Raw genomic sequence first — 20144 nt, 5'->3', positions numbered from 1 at the left:
AGACGTACGGACACAGACGTGCAGACACAGACAGACAAAGACACGTGGACACAGATGTACGGACACAGACGTGCAGACGCAGACAGACAAAGACACGTGGAAACAGACGTATGGACACAGACGTACAGACAGATATACGGACATGTGGCCTGCCCTGGAGAGTTGCATTTCAAATGCTTCATTTCATCTAATGTACATTTTAGAATGTTGGTTCTGCCTTAAAATCCTTGTTTAGGGAAAATTATTGGGAAGACAACAATAATACCTCCACACACACACACACACATTTCTATTATTTATTCTGTCTTTTAGAATTGATTTTATAAAGTATTTTATTTTGAACAGCCATCAGATATCAATCGACAGTCTCGTTCTATTGAAGCTCTGTGATATGATGTTTAGGTCTGTGATGTGCTGCTCACACCTGCTGTTACTAACTGTGACTCTCAGCTCTGACCTCCCGTCCGAGTTCCCTGAGGGTTCATAATGAATGGCTACGTTTTAGATGTTCTTCTAGTTCTACTATATCTCTGCCTAAAGCACATTGTAAATGTTGTTTAAAATGTGTGTAAATGAGTAATTAAATATCTGTTTTTAATTATACTAGTTGCACACCCACACCGTAGTGTTTTCTGTTTAAGAGATAAGACGCTTTTTTGATCCCGAAGGAAACTGCAGGTTAATTGATCCAATTAAAGCTTAATTGTAGTGAACTTAGCACACAGCACACAGCTCAGCAGGGATCTGTGTGCCAAGGCCCCAGCGGGACCCCTGAGTGTTCGTTACTCCCTGTCCCTGACCCTGTGGTCGTTGTGACCCCCGCAGACCCCTGAGGCACAGCGGCAGACACAGGCCGACAGGGCCAGGCTGCGGGAGGAATTCCCCGTCGAGCGCCTCTACCGGCTCCGGAGGAACTGTAACGCCTGCCAGGAGGAAGACGTGACCCTGCTGGAGGGAGAGCTGGTGGGTGTGCTGGAGGACCACGACCCACTGGGCAGCACCAGCCGCTGGCTAGTCGACACCGGCAGTAAGTGTGTGCGTGTGTGTGTGTGTGTGTGTGTGTGTGCGTGCGTGCGTGTGTGCGTGTGTGTGTGGTTGCTTGTAAGTGGCATTATTTTTCTTTACAGGGTGTGTAATGTTATTTTGGGTGGTGATATTTCAAATGATTCTTGCTATACCATTCTGCTGTGAAAGTCCGACCGGAACTGAACCAGAACTGTCATCATCATGTGCATCAAAGTGTGTTTCAACAGGACACGTTAGAATGAGAGAAAATCCACCTACACTGACCTACAAGTCGACCACTGGGAACCGCACTGTTTCTGGAAGTTTCCGGCTGTTTCTCCATCACCGAGACTGCGATGAGTGTGTGGGAGAGCGCCGCTATATGGAGCTCTCCACCTATATGAACTCTGCTCTCTCTCCACTGGGGCCTGTTGCCCCAGACACGACTGTCCCGCTGTATTGGAGCATGTGCACTATGACGTGAGCGCTCTTGAAGCACACACACATCTTGTCCCTCGAGATCCAAGTAATGAGGAGAAACGTCTGTGTGTGTGGCGGGTTTTTCCACAGCTACCGACCACAAAACAAGTGTCTTGTTAAAATTTAGTGGAGTGTTGCTGCAAACTGCCCATTACAGCACCACTTTAAGAACAGAAACATGAAGAACAGAGGAACGTGTCTCTGTGTTCCACATTTACATGACATTCCTGTCCAAAATGCCTTCCATTAAACAGCTCCAGTCCCCGGAGAACCAGGGCCTCCTGCCCTGTAGCGCTCCACATTACCCAGACCTGCGTTACCTGGATCAGGTGTTCCAGAGCTGTTTCCTAAGTCATGAGACAGTCCATGTTTTTACTCTGACCCTGCTCCCAGGACGCCTGCGTGACGTGGTCTTAATGGCTTGCTTCAGGCATGTTGGAAGATGGGATGAGGCAATTTGAACCGTGCGTTGAGGAGGGAAAACTCAGAGCTATGCAGAGCAGTGGGACCTGGAAACAAAGCCGTGGGCAGTGGGACCCAGAAAGCCGTGGGCAGTGGGACCCAAGTCCTTGCTCTGAACTGGCTTGGGGTTCAGTACCTTACCTAAGAGCAAAAAGGTGTATACAACAGATGAGCTCAAATCCATGGAAGAACTAAGAGCCCAGAGTTGAGAGAATATCTGGTTACATTAGGGCATGTTACATACATCAGGTTACATTAGAACATGTTATATACATCTGGTTACATTAGAACATGTTACATGCATCTTGTTACATTAGAACATGCTACATATATCTGGTTACATTAGAACATGTTATATACATCTGGTTACATTAGAACATGCTACATACATCTGGTTACATTACAACATGTTACATCCACCTGGTTACATTAGAACATACTACATGCATCAGGTTACATTAGAACATGGTACATACATCTGGTTACATTAAAACATGCTACATCCACCTGGTTACATTAGAACATGGTACATGCATCAGGTTACATTAGAACATGGTACATATATCTGGTTACATTAGAACATGCTACATATATCTGGTTACATTAGAACATGGTACATGCATCAGGTTAAATTAGAACATGCTACATACATCTGGTTACATTATAACATGCTACATGCTACATATCAGGACAGCTCAGCTTCCTTCAGCATTACGAATGGTGACACTGATGGTCCCATTAGCCAGACCACAAGAGCAAGTGTTCCTTCACTTACAAAGCTGCTATTCAGCTCTGTCTCCCTTCTCAGCTTTCACTCATTACACTCACAGACCTCTCTTTGTGTGTGTGTGTGTGTGTGTGCGTGCGCCCAGCTACCCGGGGCTATGTGTATTCTACCTTCCTAAAGGCCTATAACCCACAGCGTGACGTCAGTGAGTGTCCGGATGACTTTGACAACCTGAGCCTGTTTGTGTCGGGCAGCAGGAGTGGCAGCTTGTATAACTTCAGCCGGTACAACACACCCGACAGCGCCTCTACTCCAGCCGACCAGCAGGGGGAGACAGAGAGCCCCCAGGACGAGACCGGCATGGCTGTGGAACAGCATGTAAGACACGCGGTCTGCTACAAGGCTGCATGAGTGGGGTACCAGGCAGATTTAAGGTGGCTTTCACATGTACAACAATAGCTTTGTTCATTACTGGTCAGAACCACCTTAAATTAAATCCATGTGTAGCTTTGTAGTATAGTCCACAGGAGGGAAGATGGGGACTGATACAATGGTCATTTAGCATGCATTTAAAGAGTTGCAAAGTTAATACTTGAAGTTACAATATGTACAAGCAGAGTTTAACATTTGGTGACCTCAGAAAGCAAAAATGTGTGATCAGACTTTTAAATGTTGTGTTAGTATTACTATACAGTCATGTTTATATATATATATATATATATATATATATATATATATATATATATATATACACTCAAAGTGGCTAAGAGTGGATATTACACGTAGTTAAGGTTTATATTACTGATAAGGTTATATCATGAGCAGGTTATACAATACAAAAAGGAACGTTAATGAAGATGTTGACATTTATGAAGTTTTAACTTTGTCCCGTGAGCCAGGCAAAAACGCTAGAGCGAGTCTATTGGTTAACCTATTGGTTAATTGATGTTGGTTAATTGTTTTCACTGGGGCCCAAAATCCCTGGTGGTCCCCATGATCCCAGTATGGGAAAGGTTCTGACTTACAAATGTATTACATCCCAGGACCAGAACTGGATTTAGCTTAAATGGTGTACAAAGGCAAAACCTCTGAAAGGTTCTGGTCCACACTGACATCTACTGGTCACCTACTGCAAATGACTTGAAAAGCATTTAGAACTGAAGTTTAAATCTTAAAAATAAATAAACTTCTGTTAGAACAAGTTGAAGAAGACGTTCATATATTTACTATATAGGCATATTAACATTTATCATTATTTATTCATATTATTTCTAATTATGCTGTCATATTTCCAGAAGCGCACCAGTCAGACTAGATAAGATTAAAAACGAGAGGCAGCGGCACAGCGCCCTCTACTGGCCAGCAGCAGTAACGGTTTGACTCTCGTCTCTCCAGTTCTACGCGGTGTACGCGTTCAACGCGCGCTGCGCTCAGGAGCTCAGTCTGCAGGAGTACCAGCCCGTGCGCATCCTGCAGTTCTGCGACCTCGGAGGCAACAAGGATTGGTGGCTGGCCGAGGTCAACGGGCAGAAGGGCTACGTCCCAGCGAACTACCTCGGCAAGATGTCCTACGCGTGAGACCGGACCAGAACCGACCAGACCAGACCCAGTTATTTCCTGAGCCTCCCCCAACCACCTTTGGTTTTTAACTTAATGAAGGGCGTTGTTGCACTAAGAGATGAACTTTCCTAGCACTTTGCATTTCTACCTAAAGTGTTTAATTATCAACACTGATGAAGATTATAATATTTAAGAGGAACTGATTATAATATATTTTATATATATAAAAATTGTGTATAAGAAATTATTGAAATGTGAATTTTCTATAAAATTTAAGTATACAAAAGCTCATCCTATTTGATGAACACTTCTTTAAAAAAAAACTGCACCTCTAAATTTCTCATGATGGAAAATCAAAATAAAAATTCTTACTCATTTTGAAATGATGTTATTTATTAAAGTCATTTTTAAAAGTGCAGGTTACTGCTGTTGCTTTAGACCACAGAGCACTACATTACCAAGCATTCTCTATACAAAGAGCACTACATTACCCAGCATCCTCTATACAGAGAGATTGAAGCATTAGTTCTGGATTTGTTTCCTCCCGCTCTGTTCATTTCTTCATCTTCCTCTGTGCGGCTTTCTTCTTCACCATCTGCAGTCTCTTCATGGCGTTGAGCTGAGACTCCTGGGATGTCGGCGTTTTGCCATCTGCTGACACTTTGGCCCCGGCGTTACTGTTATTGTTATTGCTGCTGGTGCAGCCCCCGTTTCCACCACTGTTGACGACCGAGCTGCCGTTGCCCCCCGGGCCACTGGAGGGCGCCGTTCCAGGCGAGGTAGAGCCCGTGGTCATCGGCTTGCCCAGGCTCTCCCCGCTGGCCGAGCGGCTCAGAGGCTGTTTGCCCAGCGTGAGAGGAGGGGGTACTTTCAGCTGCGCTGTGGACGAACCGTTATTCCCATTACCGCTCCCGCCTCCGGCACCGCCGCCGGCACCTCCTGGTGCTTTGGCACTCGGCTTCACGCTGGCCAGTGCAGACAGACCCATGGGCTTGGGCCCTGCGGGGGGTGGGGGGGGCTTGCTGGGGCCGGGCTTGCTGCCGGAGGCCCCTGCTGTGGTGGTTTTTGTAAAAGCAGCCCAGCCCGTGAGAGCGCTGCCCGAGGGCAGAGATGATCCGCTGCTTGAAGAGCTTCCCGATGTCACTGTGGACACCTGAGAGGGATACGTGCAGACAAACGTGCGCACACACACACACACACACACACACACACACACACACACACACACACACACACACACACACACACACGAAAAACAGCATGTGCATTAAACATGACAATGGACTTAAAGTGCAGCATGGATTTAAAAGGCTGCTGCTGCATTCTGAGTTCAAGTTTGGTTTATTCGTCACATACACAGTCATATACACTATAACTCGCAGTGAAATGGTGGAGAGTGCTCTGTCCAAACTGAGGAAGAGAAAACAAAAGAAAACAGGGCTGCATAGAGAAATGCAAAGTCTTGTCCATGTGGCGCACAGATGGTGTCAGTGCGCTGCCCTCACCTTCATCTCTGTCCTCTTGAAGGCCTGGAAAGATCCGGCCGCTTCCGGCTTGGCCTTGAGCTCCGGCTTCTTCACCAGGGGCTCCTTCACCACGGGAGCAGCCGATAGAGACACTGCAGGCGCTGCCTTCTGAGGAGGCTTCTGGGTCTTCTGAGCCTGAGGGAGTAAAGCATAAACACCCCACAGTATAAACACCCCACAGTATAAACACTCCACACCCACAGCCTCACTTCTCCTCCTGTACTTTATTCTACCAGCACCACACAACCCACAAACACCTTCCATACCATCAGTGTGAATCCTACAAACCCTACAGCTTTTCTACTATGGACAGATATTATACATTCTAATAAAAGCTCAGATTAGATGTTAAAGGTCAGCAGCTGAAGGTTAAAGAGGAGAACCTGAAAGCAACGAGTTAAATTAGCAGAGCCTCAGGTGAGACTGCAAAAGAAATAGCTAGAGTTACTTCAAAAAAAAATCACAGCATCTAGTTTAAACTGATTTCTTGTATCATTTTACAGCAGTGCGACATTCAATACTGGTAGCCAGGTCTAATGTAGATGGATAAAAGAAAAGTTCTTTTAAAAGGAAAATGACTAATGTGAATGAGATGGAACTACAACTAGTAAACCAGGATTTTCTTTAGTATATGTATTTTCCACAACTGATTAGTACCATTCAAACCATGCATGGATGGTTTTCATAGTCTTAAAGGCATTGTAATGGTTTATGATTAAATGTGCTTAAGACATATGTAGTGAAGGTTGATGCCTAAATATATCAATTAATTTCCACGCATGTATACATACATACATACATACATAGATATCATTATTGATTGATTGATTGACCTTATTATTATTTTCATACAGTCTGGGTAGGAAAAAATGACCTGTTCTACTACTGCCATCAGCTCCTTCAACACTGTGCGTCAGTGATGGCCATTGTACTTACAATATCTCCTTCCCACGTGCTGGGTCTACGTTCAGTGCTTCTGAAGAACATATAAAAGCCACCAAAGCAGAACACTCACCATGCGCTTCATCTGTCTGGTGCAGCGCGCACAGTACCACACCAGACGTGGGTCGTTCACATCCTTGTCTGTAACCTGAGGCTTGTGGCATTCTTGGTGGTACAGATTGTGACACTCCTGACACTCCACAAGCTGATTTCCTGATGTGACTGTCATCTGTCTGTGGTGAACAAGAGAGGGACATGTAGCTTAGCAATACAGTAGGATGTTCTCAAAGCATATATGGCTTTACTGAATGTCACACACACAGCAAGCAGACATACACAACGAAAACAATGTGCTTCCGTTTATTTGAGAATATATGAAAGTTTGTTGAACGTGACAGACCGGCAGACCACACAGACGAGGCCCATCTCCATGGCAAAGTCGTCGGCATTGGTCTCGTCGCCGTAACTGAAGTCTGCGAGGGGGGGGTCCTTGTGCTGGAAGGTGATGGGGGATGAGCGGCTCTCTGGCCTGTCCAGCCTCTGCTTTTTCAGGGGCTCCACCGCATCAGTGCACTCCACCCTCACCTGCAGAGAAAACGGGCCACAGTCGTCATACCGCAGCTCCACTCAAACAGCACTGCACACTGGGAATGTTCAAAGCGCATGCTGTGTTGAGAATTGTTATTAATTTAAAAAAAAAAAAAAAAAAAAAAAAAAAAAAAAAAAAAAAAAGGAGGCATTTGAGTGACTGGAGTTTGGGAGCACGCGCGCACACACACACACACACACACACACACACACACACACGAGATTGCCCACCTTCTCAGCGGGTCTTTTCTCTGCCTCCTTCTTGCTTTTCTCTGAGCTGCTTGATTTTCCGCTGCCACTACTGCTGCTGGAGGACGAGGATGAAGACGAGGACGAAGACGAGGAGGACGAATTGGATGATGACTTGGCCTCTGGTTTGTTTATTTTTGGCAGTGACACCTTGGTCACCTCGACTTCCTATGGCGGGGGGGAATATTTTCAATACATACCATATGTTACATAGAATTCATAAAAGGTCAATGTGAATTTCATCAAACTAGCGGAGATCAGCCGGCACCTTTAGTGACGACCGGTAAACTGACTCGCTGCCCCTGGCCAAAGACTCGTCCAGGAGGGCTCTGAGCTTCTCGGCAGAGTCCTTGCTCTTGGAGTGCAGATATCCCAGCCCCTTCAGGAAGACAGGGTCCAGTTCCAGACTCACCGCTCCGGCCATAGCTATGAAGACAAGAGACACCAAGCGAAACGTGGTGTAATGATACGAGTCCAAGTCTCAGAGCGGTGTTATCTGTTCAGCCCGTGTTATAGCGGATACAGACCCATCACCTAGCCCATGTTAGCCAGCCTGCTATACTCGGGTAAATGTTTCATTACTTTACTTGCCTTGACCTCCTTACATACGTGCTCTGAGCGTTCAGACACTCGACTGTACTAAATATTCCACACACATAAAAAATAAAACCGTAAACCTTTTAAAAATAAAAAATAAAAATATTCCTGCTAGCGGTAGCGTACTTTCCACCCAGATGACGCTGGTCCACCCAGTTAAAAGGCAGGATGGAAACAAGCAGAAGCGTCTCTTTATCCTGTATGATCTGTTAGGATTCAGAGAAAGTACGGGAATTTACATCCACCTCAATGTATTTAAATATTTATACAAATATTTTAATTACACGCATGTGTAATAAATACTGCTGCTCCCGAAATAAAATCGAAATATTCATGTTATTTATAGCAAGTCGGTGTGTATAAATAGTTACACAGGGAAGTGTCCCTTCTCAGGTCAGTTTAATGGTCAGTTCAACGTTATCGTTTTACATCTTATCCCTGTTAAATCGGTGAGTATCATATTAGCCAAAAAAAAAAATTGTACAGGAAGGAAATGTATCAAAGTGCCATTGTTATAATGTGCAAAGACACAAAGCGGAAGTTGCTGTGTTGTCACGCCACCGTTTCCTCCAGTGAGAGTCTTTGCCCACGTGATGGGGGTTCTTTTACCCACATGACGGGACAGGGTTATTTTACCCACGTTTTGGGGGTTCTTTTGCCCACGTGACAGGGTAATTTTACCCACGCAACCGGGTTCTGTTGCCCACGTGACGGGTTCTTTTGCCCACGTGACGGGTTCTTCTCCATTCTACAGGGCTTAGACAATAAGCTGCAGGTCTCGCTCCACGTTCGTCTGAGCTGGAGTGTCCCGTTAGGGAGGCGCTGGGTGGAGTGAATAAGAGAATAAACGCCGCCACGAAGCTCCATTGGCTGAGAGCAACGAGATTAACGCCACAGGTCCGTCAGGAGGTGAGGTTCGGAGGGTCTGCTTTATCCGAAACCGTAAATTACCTGGAGGTAGCCGCGCTACACTAGTGCTCACCGACATGTTGTGCTTGTATGTTTTTACTACTGTAAAGCGGAGCAAGTTATCGATCTTTAGTCTCCCCCGACCCCACGGTTTTACGTCGATCCTAACGTTATGACAGGGGTAGGTGATAACGTCCTTTAACAGGTATCATCTCTGATCTCACCTGGCCAAGCTCACTGACGGCGGACTCCACCTACAGTTAAAGACTCCTTCTAGTCTGGCATTTCAGCAGACATCTCAAGTAACTAAGTGATCTTAGTCGTCATTTATTCAAGCGTGTAATTAGTTTGGGGTTCATTTAGCTCCACATATACTGACGCAGACCTGGACGTGAAGCTCCGAGCCAAATCGATGGCTGCTTTATGAGCCTGGTATGAGACGTCCTACCACTGTACCTGGTATATAGATCTGTCTAATCTTTCACCTGGTTTCCTTTAATACAACTCTTTCGATGTTGTTTTCCTCATGTCGCTGCTCGCAGGTCGTCACTTTTTTTACTGATGTTAATTTCACATTTTAGAATGTAATCGAAGTACTCGACCATTTTGAAAAAGCATTTTATGTGACAGTTTTAATATAGTTTACAATGACACACCTTTTAGCCCCTGCTCAGCTGTTGGTGTTCTCTGCAGGGTGTTTTCCAGATTAGCTTCCCTTACTGTACTGAATAAATTCCAGGCATGATAAAAGTTAAGGTCTGCTAACCAATACTGATAGTGGTGTTAAAATTCTTGCCAACTCTGGAAGTCCAGTAATTTGTCTCTTGAATTCTGCACCCCATTTGTGTCTTACTCAGCATGGACGATGCAGAAACTCTTCTCCCAGTCTTAGTAAGATCTTCTGCCTTTTTTTATTTGGTGTCGGTGTCAAAGCCACCCCACCCCCCACCTGACTACACTGAAACCAAAAAAGTTTCTCACCCATCCCAAACAATAAGCTGGTATTACCCCCATCCTTTATCAAGTGCACCGGTGACCTGTGTCATCCCCTGGTTCTGTTATTTGCACCCTCTAGAGGCAGATTTTGTGGGTGGTTTGATCGGTTTCATTCACTTTTTTCTAGTGCTGCCTTCTCTCTACTGGTCACTGAGTACATATAGCTGTTATAAAGAATGCCCTTGTGACAGAGACTGTCCCTTAGGAAGGTTAACAGGGAGCTCTGGCTCTTTGGTCCAGTGGTCAGAGCTCAGCTTTACCTCCTGTCGGCCTTGGGTTCGAGTCCTGGGCAGGGTGTCGCTGCCTTCAGCCTTCTTTACAACCCTACTGCTGTGTTTCATGCTATGCTCAATTGTGTGCTAGTACTGCGGCTATTGTTGTTATTTTCTTGTGTTGCAAACTCCAGAGTTGTTGCCAAAGAGATGGTGATGGAGAAGACCAGTCCGCTGCTAGTGGGACGGGAGTTTGTTCGCCAGTACTACACCGTGCTGAACAAAGCCCCAGACTTCCTGCACAGGTGAGGGTGCCAGCCTTCACGACGCCGCCCACCAGCTCAGAGCGTGCCGCTGATGTCATGTGTATCTCACACAGGTTCTACGGGAGGAACTCTTCCTATGTCCATGGAGGACTGGACTCCAACGGGAAGCTGGCGGAGGCCGTGTATGGGCAGACTGTAAGTGTGGTGATCTCCCTCACAAAGCCGGAGGTGGGGGCCATGGTTAAGGTAGCTGACTTGTAATAGGAAGGCTGCAGCTGCCAGGTTGCCACTGTTGGGCCCCTGAGAAAGACCTTTGACCCTCAATTATTCAAGTTGTATTCAGTCATGACTCCAATGATGTGTCCAAAGGCAGCTCAGGCCAGGGAGCTTTGCTTGGAGAACTGATGTCAGGAGACTTGAACCAGGCCTTTTACCTTTAACCTTTCCTATATACCCACACATATGCATGACTGGAAACCGCACACTTGGTGCTGGCGGTACTTTTTAAAATGTCCAGTTCTGGCAACATTTGCTGCTTCTGCCCACACTGTGTGGAAGTGGTCAGGTTTGCGGCCGCAGATACAGTATAAGTCCCGCAGATGCAGTCGTTGTAGTGCAGCAGGTGTAGATGTGAGTCAGTAATTCAGCAGGACCGGTGAGTGTTACTCTGATTTACTGACCACACTCTCTCTCTCTCTCTCTCTCTCTCTCTCTCTCTCTGTGTGTGTACCTCTCTGCAGGAGATCCACAAGAAGGTGATGTCACTGCACTTCAGCGAGTGCCACACTAAAATCCGGCACGTGGATGCTCACGCCACACTGGGCGACGGCGTGGTCGTCCAGGTGATGGGGGAGCTGTCCAACAGCGGCCAGCCAATGAGGAGGTTCCTGCAGACATTCGTCCTGGCCCCGGAGGTGCTGCTACGTTTCCCGTACTGTGCCTGTGGAACCTGCTGAGTCGTGTTCACCCTAATGCAAATGACTGTGTGTGTGTGTGTTTAGGGTTCTGTGGATAACAAGTTCTATGTTCACAATGACATCTTCCGTTACGAGGACGAGGTGTTTGGCGATTCAGAGGCTGAGCTGGAGGAAGGTGAGCTGTGAGCTGACCACGCTCTCAAAGGTCCTTGGCACCACCTTTGTTATTCATAGTGCCCTTCCCTCCTCTGGCTGTCTCCTAATTGGCTGCTGCTGGCTGTTTTCCGTTAGAGTCGGAGGTGGAGGAGGAGGAGGAACCACATGTCTCTCCGGAGGCCCAGCACACCACCACCCATGCCTCCAACTGCTATGAGCCCCACCCAGTGAGGTAGGACCCCAGTGTCTCGGGCTGATCCCTGCGTCTGGGTGTAGACCAGAGACAAGTATATGCACACGTTCAAACGCTGATGTTGGGTTTTGGGTCCCTTTAACGCTTCATCACACATGAATTTATTTATTTTTTGGCACCCAGTCCGGCAGTTTGGTTCAGTGTGACCCCTGTAAGACTCTTTCACTAGGCCACAAAACACCACAGCAAGGCCAGCCCTTCGCTGCTAGGAAACTCCGCCCCTTCTGGCAAATATGAACACTCACTGGTGTAAATAAACTCACCCGCAGTGCTGACCCCACGCCCCTTTTCTGACCTCTGCACCGCAGTAGTGTGTAATCTTGTCGAGTTTCGGTCAATGTGAACATCTCTTGTGCTGGCTTTTGTGTATTTGATGTCAGACATTGGATTTGGACCACCTGCCATGATTTGAATATCTGTGTTCCATGATAATAATCCCTGGTAGGACATTTATAATTCGAGGCCCATATTTCGGGTTAAGGGTCCAGAGCTGAAGATGTTCTAGATGGTGCGACAGCAGTGGCCTGCGGAGAGCCTGCAGGAGGGTGTGTTTAGTTTTGGTCTAACATCTATAACAATGCTAAACATGAAGGCATGTCTCCACCCTCCAGCACTACCGTGGATCAGGTGATGGAGGACCCTGCTGCAGACGTTGAACCAGAGTCGGAACCTGAAGCCCGGGTCGAGGAGCTGAAGGAGGACGTCCCGGAGAAGATTCCGGAAGAGCTGAAAGAAAAATCCCCATCCCCCACTCCTGTGGAGACTGCCCCTCAGATGCAGGAACCTCCCAAAGTACTAAAACTCGCACACGTTATCTCTCACGTTGCACGCACACGTTAACTCTCACGTGGCACGCACACGTTAACACGTTGGTGAAAATGTAACTCTCTGGGCTTTATCTTTTATTTATGCCACTTTTGCTTGTTTTGAAGAACCTGCACAGCAAGTTTACATCTTTCCACACGGGCCCTGTTTGTGTAGACATATGTTGAGAGACATGTGCTGTCTGTAAGCCTGAAAGCAAGCGTGCGTGCGCGTGTGTGTGTGTGTGTGTGTGTGTGTGTGTGTGTGTGTGTGTGTGTGTGTGTGTGTGTGTGTGTGTGTGTGTGTGTGGTAGACATTCTCGTGGGCGTCTGTCACCAGTAAGAACCTTCCCCTGAGTGGTTCCGGCCCATCTTCAGGCATCCCGCCCCATGTGGTCAAAGTTACGACCTCACAGGTGACCCAGCTGTGATTGAAGTGAAGCTGGCATCCAGCTTTTTGGCCTTCTCAGCCTCCGTACCTCACCCTCTCTGCTCAGACCGCTCCTACAAGAGAGACAAGCGCTGCCGTCGTTAAACATTCGGGTTTACCTTTGGTGTCGTGTCGCTAATGCTGTGCGCCCTGCCGGAATGTGCAGTGTTTGGTCGATGACACCTGAGTCGGTCTGACAGTCACCCTGCAGACGTCTGCAGTTACGTCATGGTTGATGTCGCTGCCAGCTCTGATGTTGGCAGTGTTCACAGGTCACATGTGTGTCACATGTGTGTCACTTGCTCGGGCGAGGAAGGAAGCTGAAAGGGGCAAATAATTAATTCAGCATTTACATCTCATTAAAATATGCTAAAAGTCATGCATGAGCAGTTCTGTTGCAACTGGTTTCACAAGCTGTTATGCTAATGACTTTTTAAATTTTGTTCATGAATTGTTTACATCATTACATAATTACACCTGGTTTACTAGAGGAAGTAATAATGAGTATTTTTTTACATAATTGTAGGAATCACTAAGCGCCCAGGAGCCAGATGTATAGTCATTTGTGCCATCATAAAACACATATAGGTCTGAAATATTTTGAGGACCAGCTGATCTGTTTGGATGGGCCCAGCCCTCAGCAGTACAACACACAGTCATTTTAGGACTTAGAAATATACTCAGCTGGAAGTGTGGCAGATTAGCACTGCAGTCTGAATGAGCTACAGGCACATCACTCAGGGGTCAGAAAAGGATCAGCTCTAGGAAATGGTCTGCTCCTATAGTGCTGAGGTTTACGTGTGTGTGCGTGCATGTTCCAGCCCAGGGCGGAGGTAAGGTCAGAGGCTTCGGCTGTCCCTCTCCGTCCGCGGGATCAACGCGTGCGTGACAGACCTGCCTTGTCCTCTAGGGGGCCTCGCACTGGTGAGAACTCGCACCGAACACTGCACAAGGGTTTAAACTCCAAACCCGCCAGTAGCTACACAGCACCTGCTGTGTCACGGGGTTGTGTTTTAGGAGCGCTGTGTAAGTTGTCATGGTGTCCTGCATTGGCCAATTTGCTGGTGAGCTGTAATTGCTTTTAATCTGCTCCTCTTTTCTCGTGTTATGGTGTTTTTGTTGCTGTGAGTGTGTGTGTGTTTATTTATTTGTTTTTCATTAACAGATGGTGGCACCTCCTCAGAACCTCAGACTGGTGGCAAAGGTAAACGTTGCCATGCTTGTCCAGTGCTTAGATAAACACCTGCACAAAATGTACTTTTTTTGTTTCCATTTCCTTTAAAACATAAAAAGGAAACCGTGATCTCATGTAACAAGACCCCAGATTTTATGCCTTACAGGTTACAGGCTCTTTGTATATTGTAGGCCAATAGTATTTTTACATTGTAGTGTCAGAGGACTTATAATACTTGTACTACATTACTTGTACTTGTAGTACTTGTACTACATTATTTAACAGTTAGACTGTTAAACATTTTTACAGACTCTGACCATGTGACCGTGTTGTTTTAGGGAGGGCGGAGTCAGAAGCAGGGGAGGTGGACAGAGGGCGGATGGTTCGTTACCCTGACAACCATCAGCTGTTCGTGGGCAACCTGCCCCATGACATCAGCGAGCGTGAACTCTGTGACTTCTTCATGAGTGAGTATCACTCACTTTATCACTCCGAACAAGCGCCAGCAGCACTCAGACTGTACTTTCTCAATACTGCTGGTTAGAAAATACTAACACCATAGTGTTCAACCATGGACCTCCAGTTCTGGAGTTTTTAATGACTGGTCATTAATTTATCATAAAACATGAGAATTCAAATCACAGCCCAGGTGCAGGTACTTCAAGTGTTCCCCTTTCTCTCTCTCTCTCTCTCTCTCTCTCTCTCTCTCTCTCCCCTCTCTCTCTCTCTCCCCCTCTCTCCCTCCCTCTCAGCATACGGGAATGTTGTGGAGCTGAGGATCAATACCAAAGGTGTTGGCGGGAAACTACCCAACTTTGGCTTTGTGGTGTTTGATGACTCTGAGCCGGTGCAGAGGATTCTGGGTGCAAGGGTAGGAGGGAACATTATTTACCACAGCCAACCAAAGTGACGTGTATTTTCAGAACACATTAGCATATTGGTGTCTGTCTACAACAGGGTCAGCGTGGGTAAAGGTAAACCCAATACAAGTAATCAATAGTAATCAATGGTTCAATGGTCAAGACCAACTGATTAAATAAAGTGTGCTGAGAATCAGGTGTGCTCTGTCCCATCCTGTGTCTTTCTTTCTCTCTCTCTCTTTCTAGCCTATTATGTTTCGTGGTGAGGTGCGGCTGAATGTGGAAGAGAAAAAGACGCGTTTGGTGCGTGAGCGCGAGGCCCGGAGCGGAGCATCCGACGACCGTCGGGACTCCAGGCGCATGGACCGCGGACCAAGTGGCCCACGTGGCATTATGGGAAGTGGAGGGATGCGCGATCGTGACAACAGAGCCCCGCCTCCACGAGGGGGCATGGCCCCCAGATCTGGCCCAGGCCCAGCGAGAGGCCCAGCGAGAGGCCCAGCACAGGCGGAGACCCGCTTCTCTGAAAAACGCCGCTGAGAACAGCATCATCTGCTGTTTGGGAGTAGCACCAAGTTAATTCTTAACAAAAAAATGTAGGCTACGTGTGTCTACATGTATTACCATTTTTTGTAATCCTTTTTCCCTCTGCTTTATTCTTGTTTTCTTTAATTCTTATTATCTTCTTGCTTTGGGATGTACCAGCCCAGTGACCTGTTTCTTTTCTGTTAAATTAGAGGAGCAGCTCAAGCAATCCGATAGTTAACCCACGTTTCAATTTCAACCAATCTGAGCGCGCTCTGGCCCAAGCTGAAAAATCTATTTCCTACTTTCATAAAAATGTATTTTGTACGCTGATCTTGGTCATCAGTGAGAAGTGAGCTGCAGCAGAGACTACACCCATAAAAGAGGACTACAACTCCCAGTAAAGACCATTCAGCTCCAGTCAGCCTCCACCCCTCATACAGTGTTTACCTCTTACTGACAGACTGTTTGGGTGATTCTTGTGGATGGCTCAAACCCTGACCCTTGAGTTCAAATGTTTTCACCTTGCTAGTGAAAGTTGACTGAGAGACGTGACAGGCATGCTCTCATCAGGATGACCTGACCTCCAGAGAGTGCAGCTGCATAGAAAACTCTTCCAGCCACTAAGCTATTGGATCGTTTCCGGATCGACCTCCAGTGGAGCGTGTTAAGCTACAGTTCCTCACCGCATGGGCCTCAACTAAAACCCATCTGCCTTGGCCAACAAGTAGAAGAACAAAAAAGATTCTGCCTTTTTTCCACATCTCTGAAAAATAAAAAAAGCCATTAAATGCTGGACAACAGACCTTTCTTCAGTCAGGCTCCAGACCTGGACTCTGACACAAATGTGATGATGGATTGGGGGGATGAAAATAAAGTGAAATAAGCCAAGCAGCTGGACAGATTTGGCAGCAAAAGACGGATTTTTCCGCAAAAGACAGATTTTCTTAGTGCTCTTTTTTTTTTTTTCTTCCTTGTACACAAACATTCCTAGTCAGTAAACGGGGATGAGTAAAGGGCTCCCCAACCAACCACAGCAGCCCAATCCTACCATCAGAGCAGCCCAACCAATCATAACAAGTGTCTTTTTTTGGGGTTTTTTTTGCAGCACAATACTCCAGACTTTTATGTTTACTGGATTACATGTTGGTGAAATAGTGCCTTTTGATTTCTGTTTCTCTTTTCTCTCAAATTCCAGGCAGTCCTAAGCTTTGATTGGTAAACGATTCCATCCGTGAGCTGGCAGTTACTTTCATTTATTTATTTCACATTTTGTTTAGTTGTTGAATGTTTCCCCTGACATGGCACTGGCAGTATTGTGTGATTCTGCCGTACAGTTGAGAGGCTCCTGCTGTCTCATGGTTTGTTTACAGTCTCTCTTCAGTTGTAAAAGGGGAAAAAAGGTGCCTAAATTTTTAATGTGATGCTGTTTCAATGCTTACAAAGCCACGGGAGAAGCTGTCTGAAAGACTTTTAATTGTGCGTGGTGCAGATCACACATTGGTCTACTAAATGTTTTTTGCATTTGGAATAATGAACATTAGTTGGAAAGGAGACATGATTTAGGACGCATTACCCATGCCATCACCGCGCAGATCAGTAACTTTTACAGACTCCAGCAGAGTACTGGTGACTCTGACAGTTTCATATTTGTCAACATCCCCCTGCACTGAATTACTTACACACGTGTGTCCATTCTGGTGTTTTTATTTCTTTTATTTTTTAAATTTTTAATTTATTTATTTTGTTTTTGCTTCGCATCTGTTCCCCTTTTGATTTACGTTAAAGTAAACAAATTCTGCACCACCACCCACTTGACTAGGTTGGTAATGAGTGGGTGTGGCTAAGAATGCAGCTGTGGGAGGGGCTGAAGCAGAATGGGGTGGGGATGACCGCTGAGAATGACACACACCTTTCTCTAAACAGATATTTTTGCACTAATTTTGGAGGTACAGTTTTGATGTAGCTCTATTTTTGAAATGTTCTTTGAGGTCCTCTCCTGTTTCGGATAGCTTGCACTTTGCTGTCGTTTTGGGACAATCTTTATCTCTAAGGACTTAGCACTCCTGATACACTTCTTTTTTCTTTCTGAAGGACTTTGATCCTATTGGTTAAGAGCTCTTGGCCAATGATGCGCTACCCCTTCAGCCATCTGCTGATGCTATACCAAAAACTGCTTGTCTATCGTCCCTTTTCCCTTCTACCTAATTTTGAATAGACCTCATCTATGTGTGATTTTGAGTTTGATAACTATAGGTTCCTGTGTTTCTGACAGCCATAATGGCCTATACTGTGCTTAATGAAGTACTTAATGAAGGAAGCAGTGTGTTTGAATGATTGAATCCAGAAAATATTCTCAAGCTAGCTGTGATTTCGTTCAACACAAAAACATGCAAACAGGTGTTTGTTTGGACTGATGCTGCATATGACACAGCTCCTCCGAGATGTGCCGACACACCCTAAACAAAGTCTGTTGATCTCCTGTCCCGGAGCACCATCTGATCTCCTCATGCGGTGGGTCCAGCTCAGTAGCAGTCGGGGGGGACGACATTCGGCTTTATCATGTTTTTATTTTGGAACTTTTTGGTTTGTTTGTTTGAATTTTCTCATCCCTTTTTATTTTGGATTCTGTTAAATATAAGTAAACAAAATAAACTACTGAAATCGACTTTGCTTATTGCTGATGTCTTGTTTTAAATCAGCTGGGTGTTAAAACTCAGAAAGGCAAGTCAAAGTAAGAATACAGAACAAGTGTGAATTAAGAAATCCACCAGGATACACAGTGATTTCTGGACAAGTTCCATTTGGTCTAAATTTGGAGGTGGGGTTTGGCGCTTAGCCAAGTTCTGTTTGGTCTGATTTTGTTGGCGGAGCTTGGCATTTTCCACAGGTCTGTATTGCTCAGTTTCTCAAAACAAACACACAAAAAGGCCAGTCTGAATTTTAATCAAATGCCTAAGACTGTGTATGTATGCCGTTACAGACAGCAAAAGATGATCAAGTAGGCAAACACACAGCCAAAACCCATTTTATTTAGATGCTTGTTTTATCTATGATGACACTCATTATGGATGTGCGCTTTATATCAATTGCCCCTACGCCAATAGTCATGTTTCACCTGTTGATGGTCTAAATGACCCGTTTCCTCCAAACTGAGGCACAGCAGTAGGAATTTCCAGCAGATTATATATTTACATTGAAGTTCTAGTTGGGTGTGTCCAGAGGATCAGTGTGGTCCCGGGAAAAATATTAGACCTTTTGAACTGAATTTTGGTGAGTGTTTGACCAGTACATCAGTCTACATCATTATTCAGATCTGGGAAAGTGCTTCTGAAGTTCTGAAGGAGAAGAAACTAGATTATGTCCAAAACAGTAGCTGTTTGATCATAACGATCATGGGGTTCTGATAGTGTAGAGTTCTACATTCTCCGTGGTCATACCAACAACTGGCAATGCAATGCAAACAGATATATGTGATTAGTACAGTGTCATTAGGGTTACAATGCCTTGCCATTGGAAATGACAAATCATTAATTATGATGGTCAGAAGGTGTTCAGAAAAACTGGTCCACAAGCCTTCTCTTAGTTTCTCCAAAATAAAACTGATTACATTTCTTACAGTAGATAGCTCCTACAGTGATGCGTGAGGAGGAATAGGTGATAAAGAGCATGTCTTCTGATGTTTTTATCTGTAGGATATTAGTTGAGGATCTTTAAAGTTGCTGTGTCCACAACATCTAATCTGTAGGATGATAAGTGCAAATGGATAAGTGCAAAAGGAATTCTGGTAGTCTTAACAGCAGATTTATGTCAGTGCATCCATCCTCACTGCAAATGTGCTTAAGTCTTAACAGTGGTGAGGAAGGGCTGATGGATGGATGATCATTCAGTTCTTTAAGAACAATGAAATTGGCTGGCCACAAATGTACATTTACTGCATTTAGGAGACGCTCTTTTCCAGAGCGACTTACAAAAGTGCTTTGTTATTTCCTCATAGAATATATCCTAGTACAGTAGGTTACAGTCCAACATACCAATGAACTAGAATGCTGTAGAAATACAGGGATCACCGCTGATGCCTAGAAGTAGAAAATACATAAGGTCTATCTTAGACAATGATAAGTGTAATAAACAATACGTTCTAAGGCTTGTTAGACAACATCGGTTTAATAAACAATACCCTACAATAAGTACTAATTTAGTTAGTCAATATAGGAGGGTCAGTGATCATTGAAGTAATCCACAAATAGATGGGTCTTCAGCCTGCGTTTACACAGTAATTACAATGGATTTAAGAACGTGGAAGTGCTAGCTACCACTCTGCTCATACCTTTATGTAAATGACTTGATGATGTTTAAACAGGTCGTTCTCTTTTATTCCATGCAATGGCGCTTTAAGAAATGAAACCCCGTCCGAGCCTGTACTCTGATCAGCCACGTAGCGCCACGTCTCCGCGCATGCGCACCCTGCAGTGCGCGAGCGGTTCCGGGGTAGGTCGCTGAGGGG

The 20144-nt window shown here is 45.6% G+C and overlaps 3 protein-coding genes and 1 long non-coding RNA gene across 7 annotated transcripts in view; 2 read left to right on the top strand and 2 right to left on the bottom strand.

The window, feature by feature from the left end:
- Window positions 1–4564, top strand: part of arhgef38 (Rho guanine nucleotide exchange factor (GEF) 38) — a 19933-nt gene extending 15369 nt beyond the window's left edge. For both annotated transcript variants that reach the window (XM_035531758.2, XM_081725262.1), the window contains exons 12-14: window positions 826–1027; window positions 2820–3052; window positions 4070–4564. In XM_035531758.2, the coding sequence (XP_035387651.2) occupies window positions 826–1027; window positions 2820–3052; window positions 4070–4252 (618 nt within the window). In that variant the 3' untranslated portion in view covers window positions 4253–4564. The remainder of the gene's footprint in view (window positions 1–825; window positions 1028–2819; window positions 3053–4069) is intronic.
- Window positions 4565–4632: 68 nt separating this feature from the next.
- ints12 (integrator complex subunit 12) lies at window positions 4633–8354 on the bottom strand. Its single transcript, XM_027022753.3, has 7 exons — window positions 8131–8354; window positions 7808–7965; window positions 7522–7707; window positions 7103–7287; window positions 6776–6935; window positions 5740–5895; window positions 4633–5387 (listed from the first exon to the last, which is right to left on the bottom strand). Exons 2-7 carry the CDS (start codon window positions 7961–7963, stop codon window positions 4788–4790), a joined length of 1443 nt encoding a protein of 480 aa, XP_026878554.2. The 5' UTR covers window positions 7964–7965; window positions 8131–8354; the 3' UTR covers window positions 4633–4787.
- A 376-nt stretch (window positions 8355–8730) lies between these two features.
- g3bp2a (G3BP stress granule assembly factor 2a) lies at window positions 8731–18305 on the top strand. Of its 3 annotated transcripts, none has more exons than XM_027022751.3 (13): window positions 8731–9033; window positions 10448–10558; window positions 10633–10714; window positions 11260–11433; window positions 11521–11611; window positions 11728–11824; window positions 12457–12637; window positions 12963–13064; window positions 13900–14002; window positions 14244–14282; window positions 14591–14719; window positions 15005–15123; window positions 15359–18305. In XM_027022751.3, the coding sequence occupies exons 2-13, from the start codon at window positions 10464–10466 to the stop codon at window positions 15650–15652; spliced, it is 1506 nt and encodes a 501-aa protein (XP_026878552.2). In that variant the 5' UTR covers window positions 8731–9033; window positions 10448–10463; the 3' UTR covers window positions 15653–18305. The 3 variants fall into 3 exon arrangements, with proteins under 3 accessions (XP_026878552.2, XP_026878551.2, XP_026878553.2); XM_027022750.3 differs by having other exon boundaries at window positions 8731–9045; XM_027022752.3 differs by lacking the exon at window positions 12963–13064 and having other exon boundaries at window positions 8731–9045.
- Window positions 18306–18432: 127 nt separating this feature from the next.
- Window positions 18433–20091, bottom strand: LOC145660392 (uncharacterized). The gene is made up of 3 exons (XR_014126728.1): window positions 19968–20091; window positions 19672–19716; window positions 18433–19379 (listed from the first exon to the last, which is right to left on the bottom strand). It is a non-coding gene; the product is annotated as an uncharacterized LOC145660392 (long non-coding RNA).
- Window positions 20092–20144: the final 53 nt, after the last annotated feature.

The sequence above is a fragment of the Electrophorus electricus genome, chromosome 12 (genome assembly GCF_041902795.1).
Source record: "Electrophorus electricus isolate QZ-2024a chromosome 12, ASM4190279v1, whole genome shotgun sequence".
Lineage (NCBI taxonomy): Eukaryota > Metazoa > Chordata > Actinopteri > Gymnotiformes > Gymnotidae > Electrophorus > Electrophorus electricus.
The sequence above is the reverse complement of the archived record's forward strand: the minus strand, read 5'-3'. Positions and strand labels throughout refer to the sequence as shown.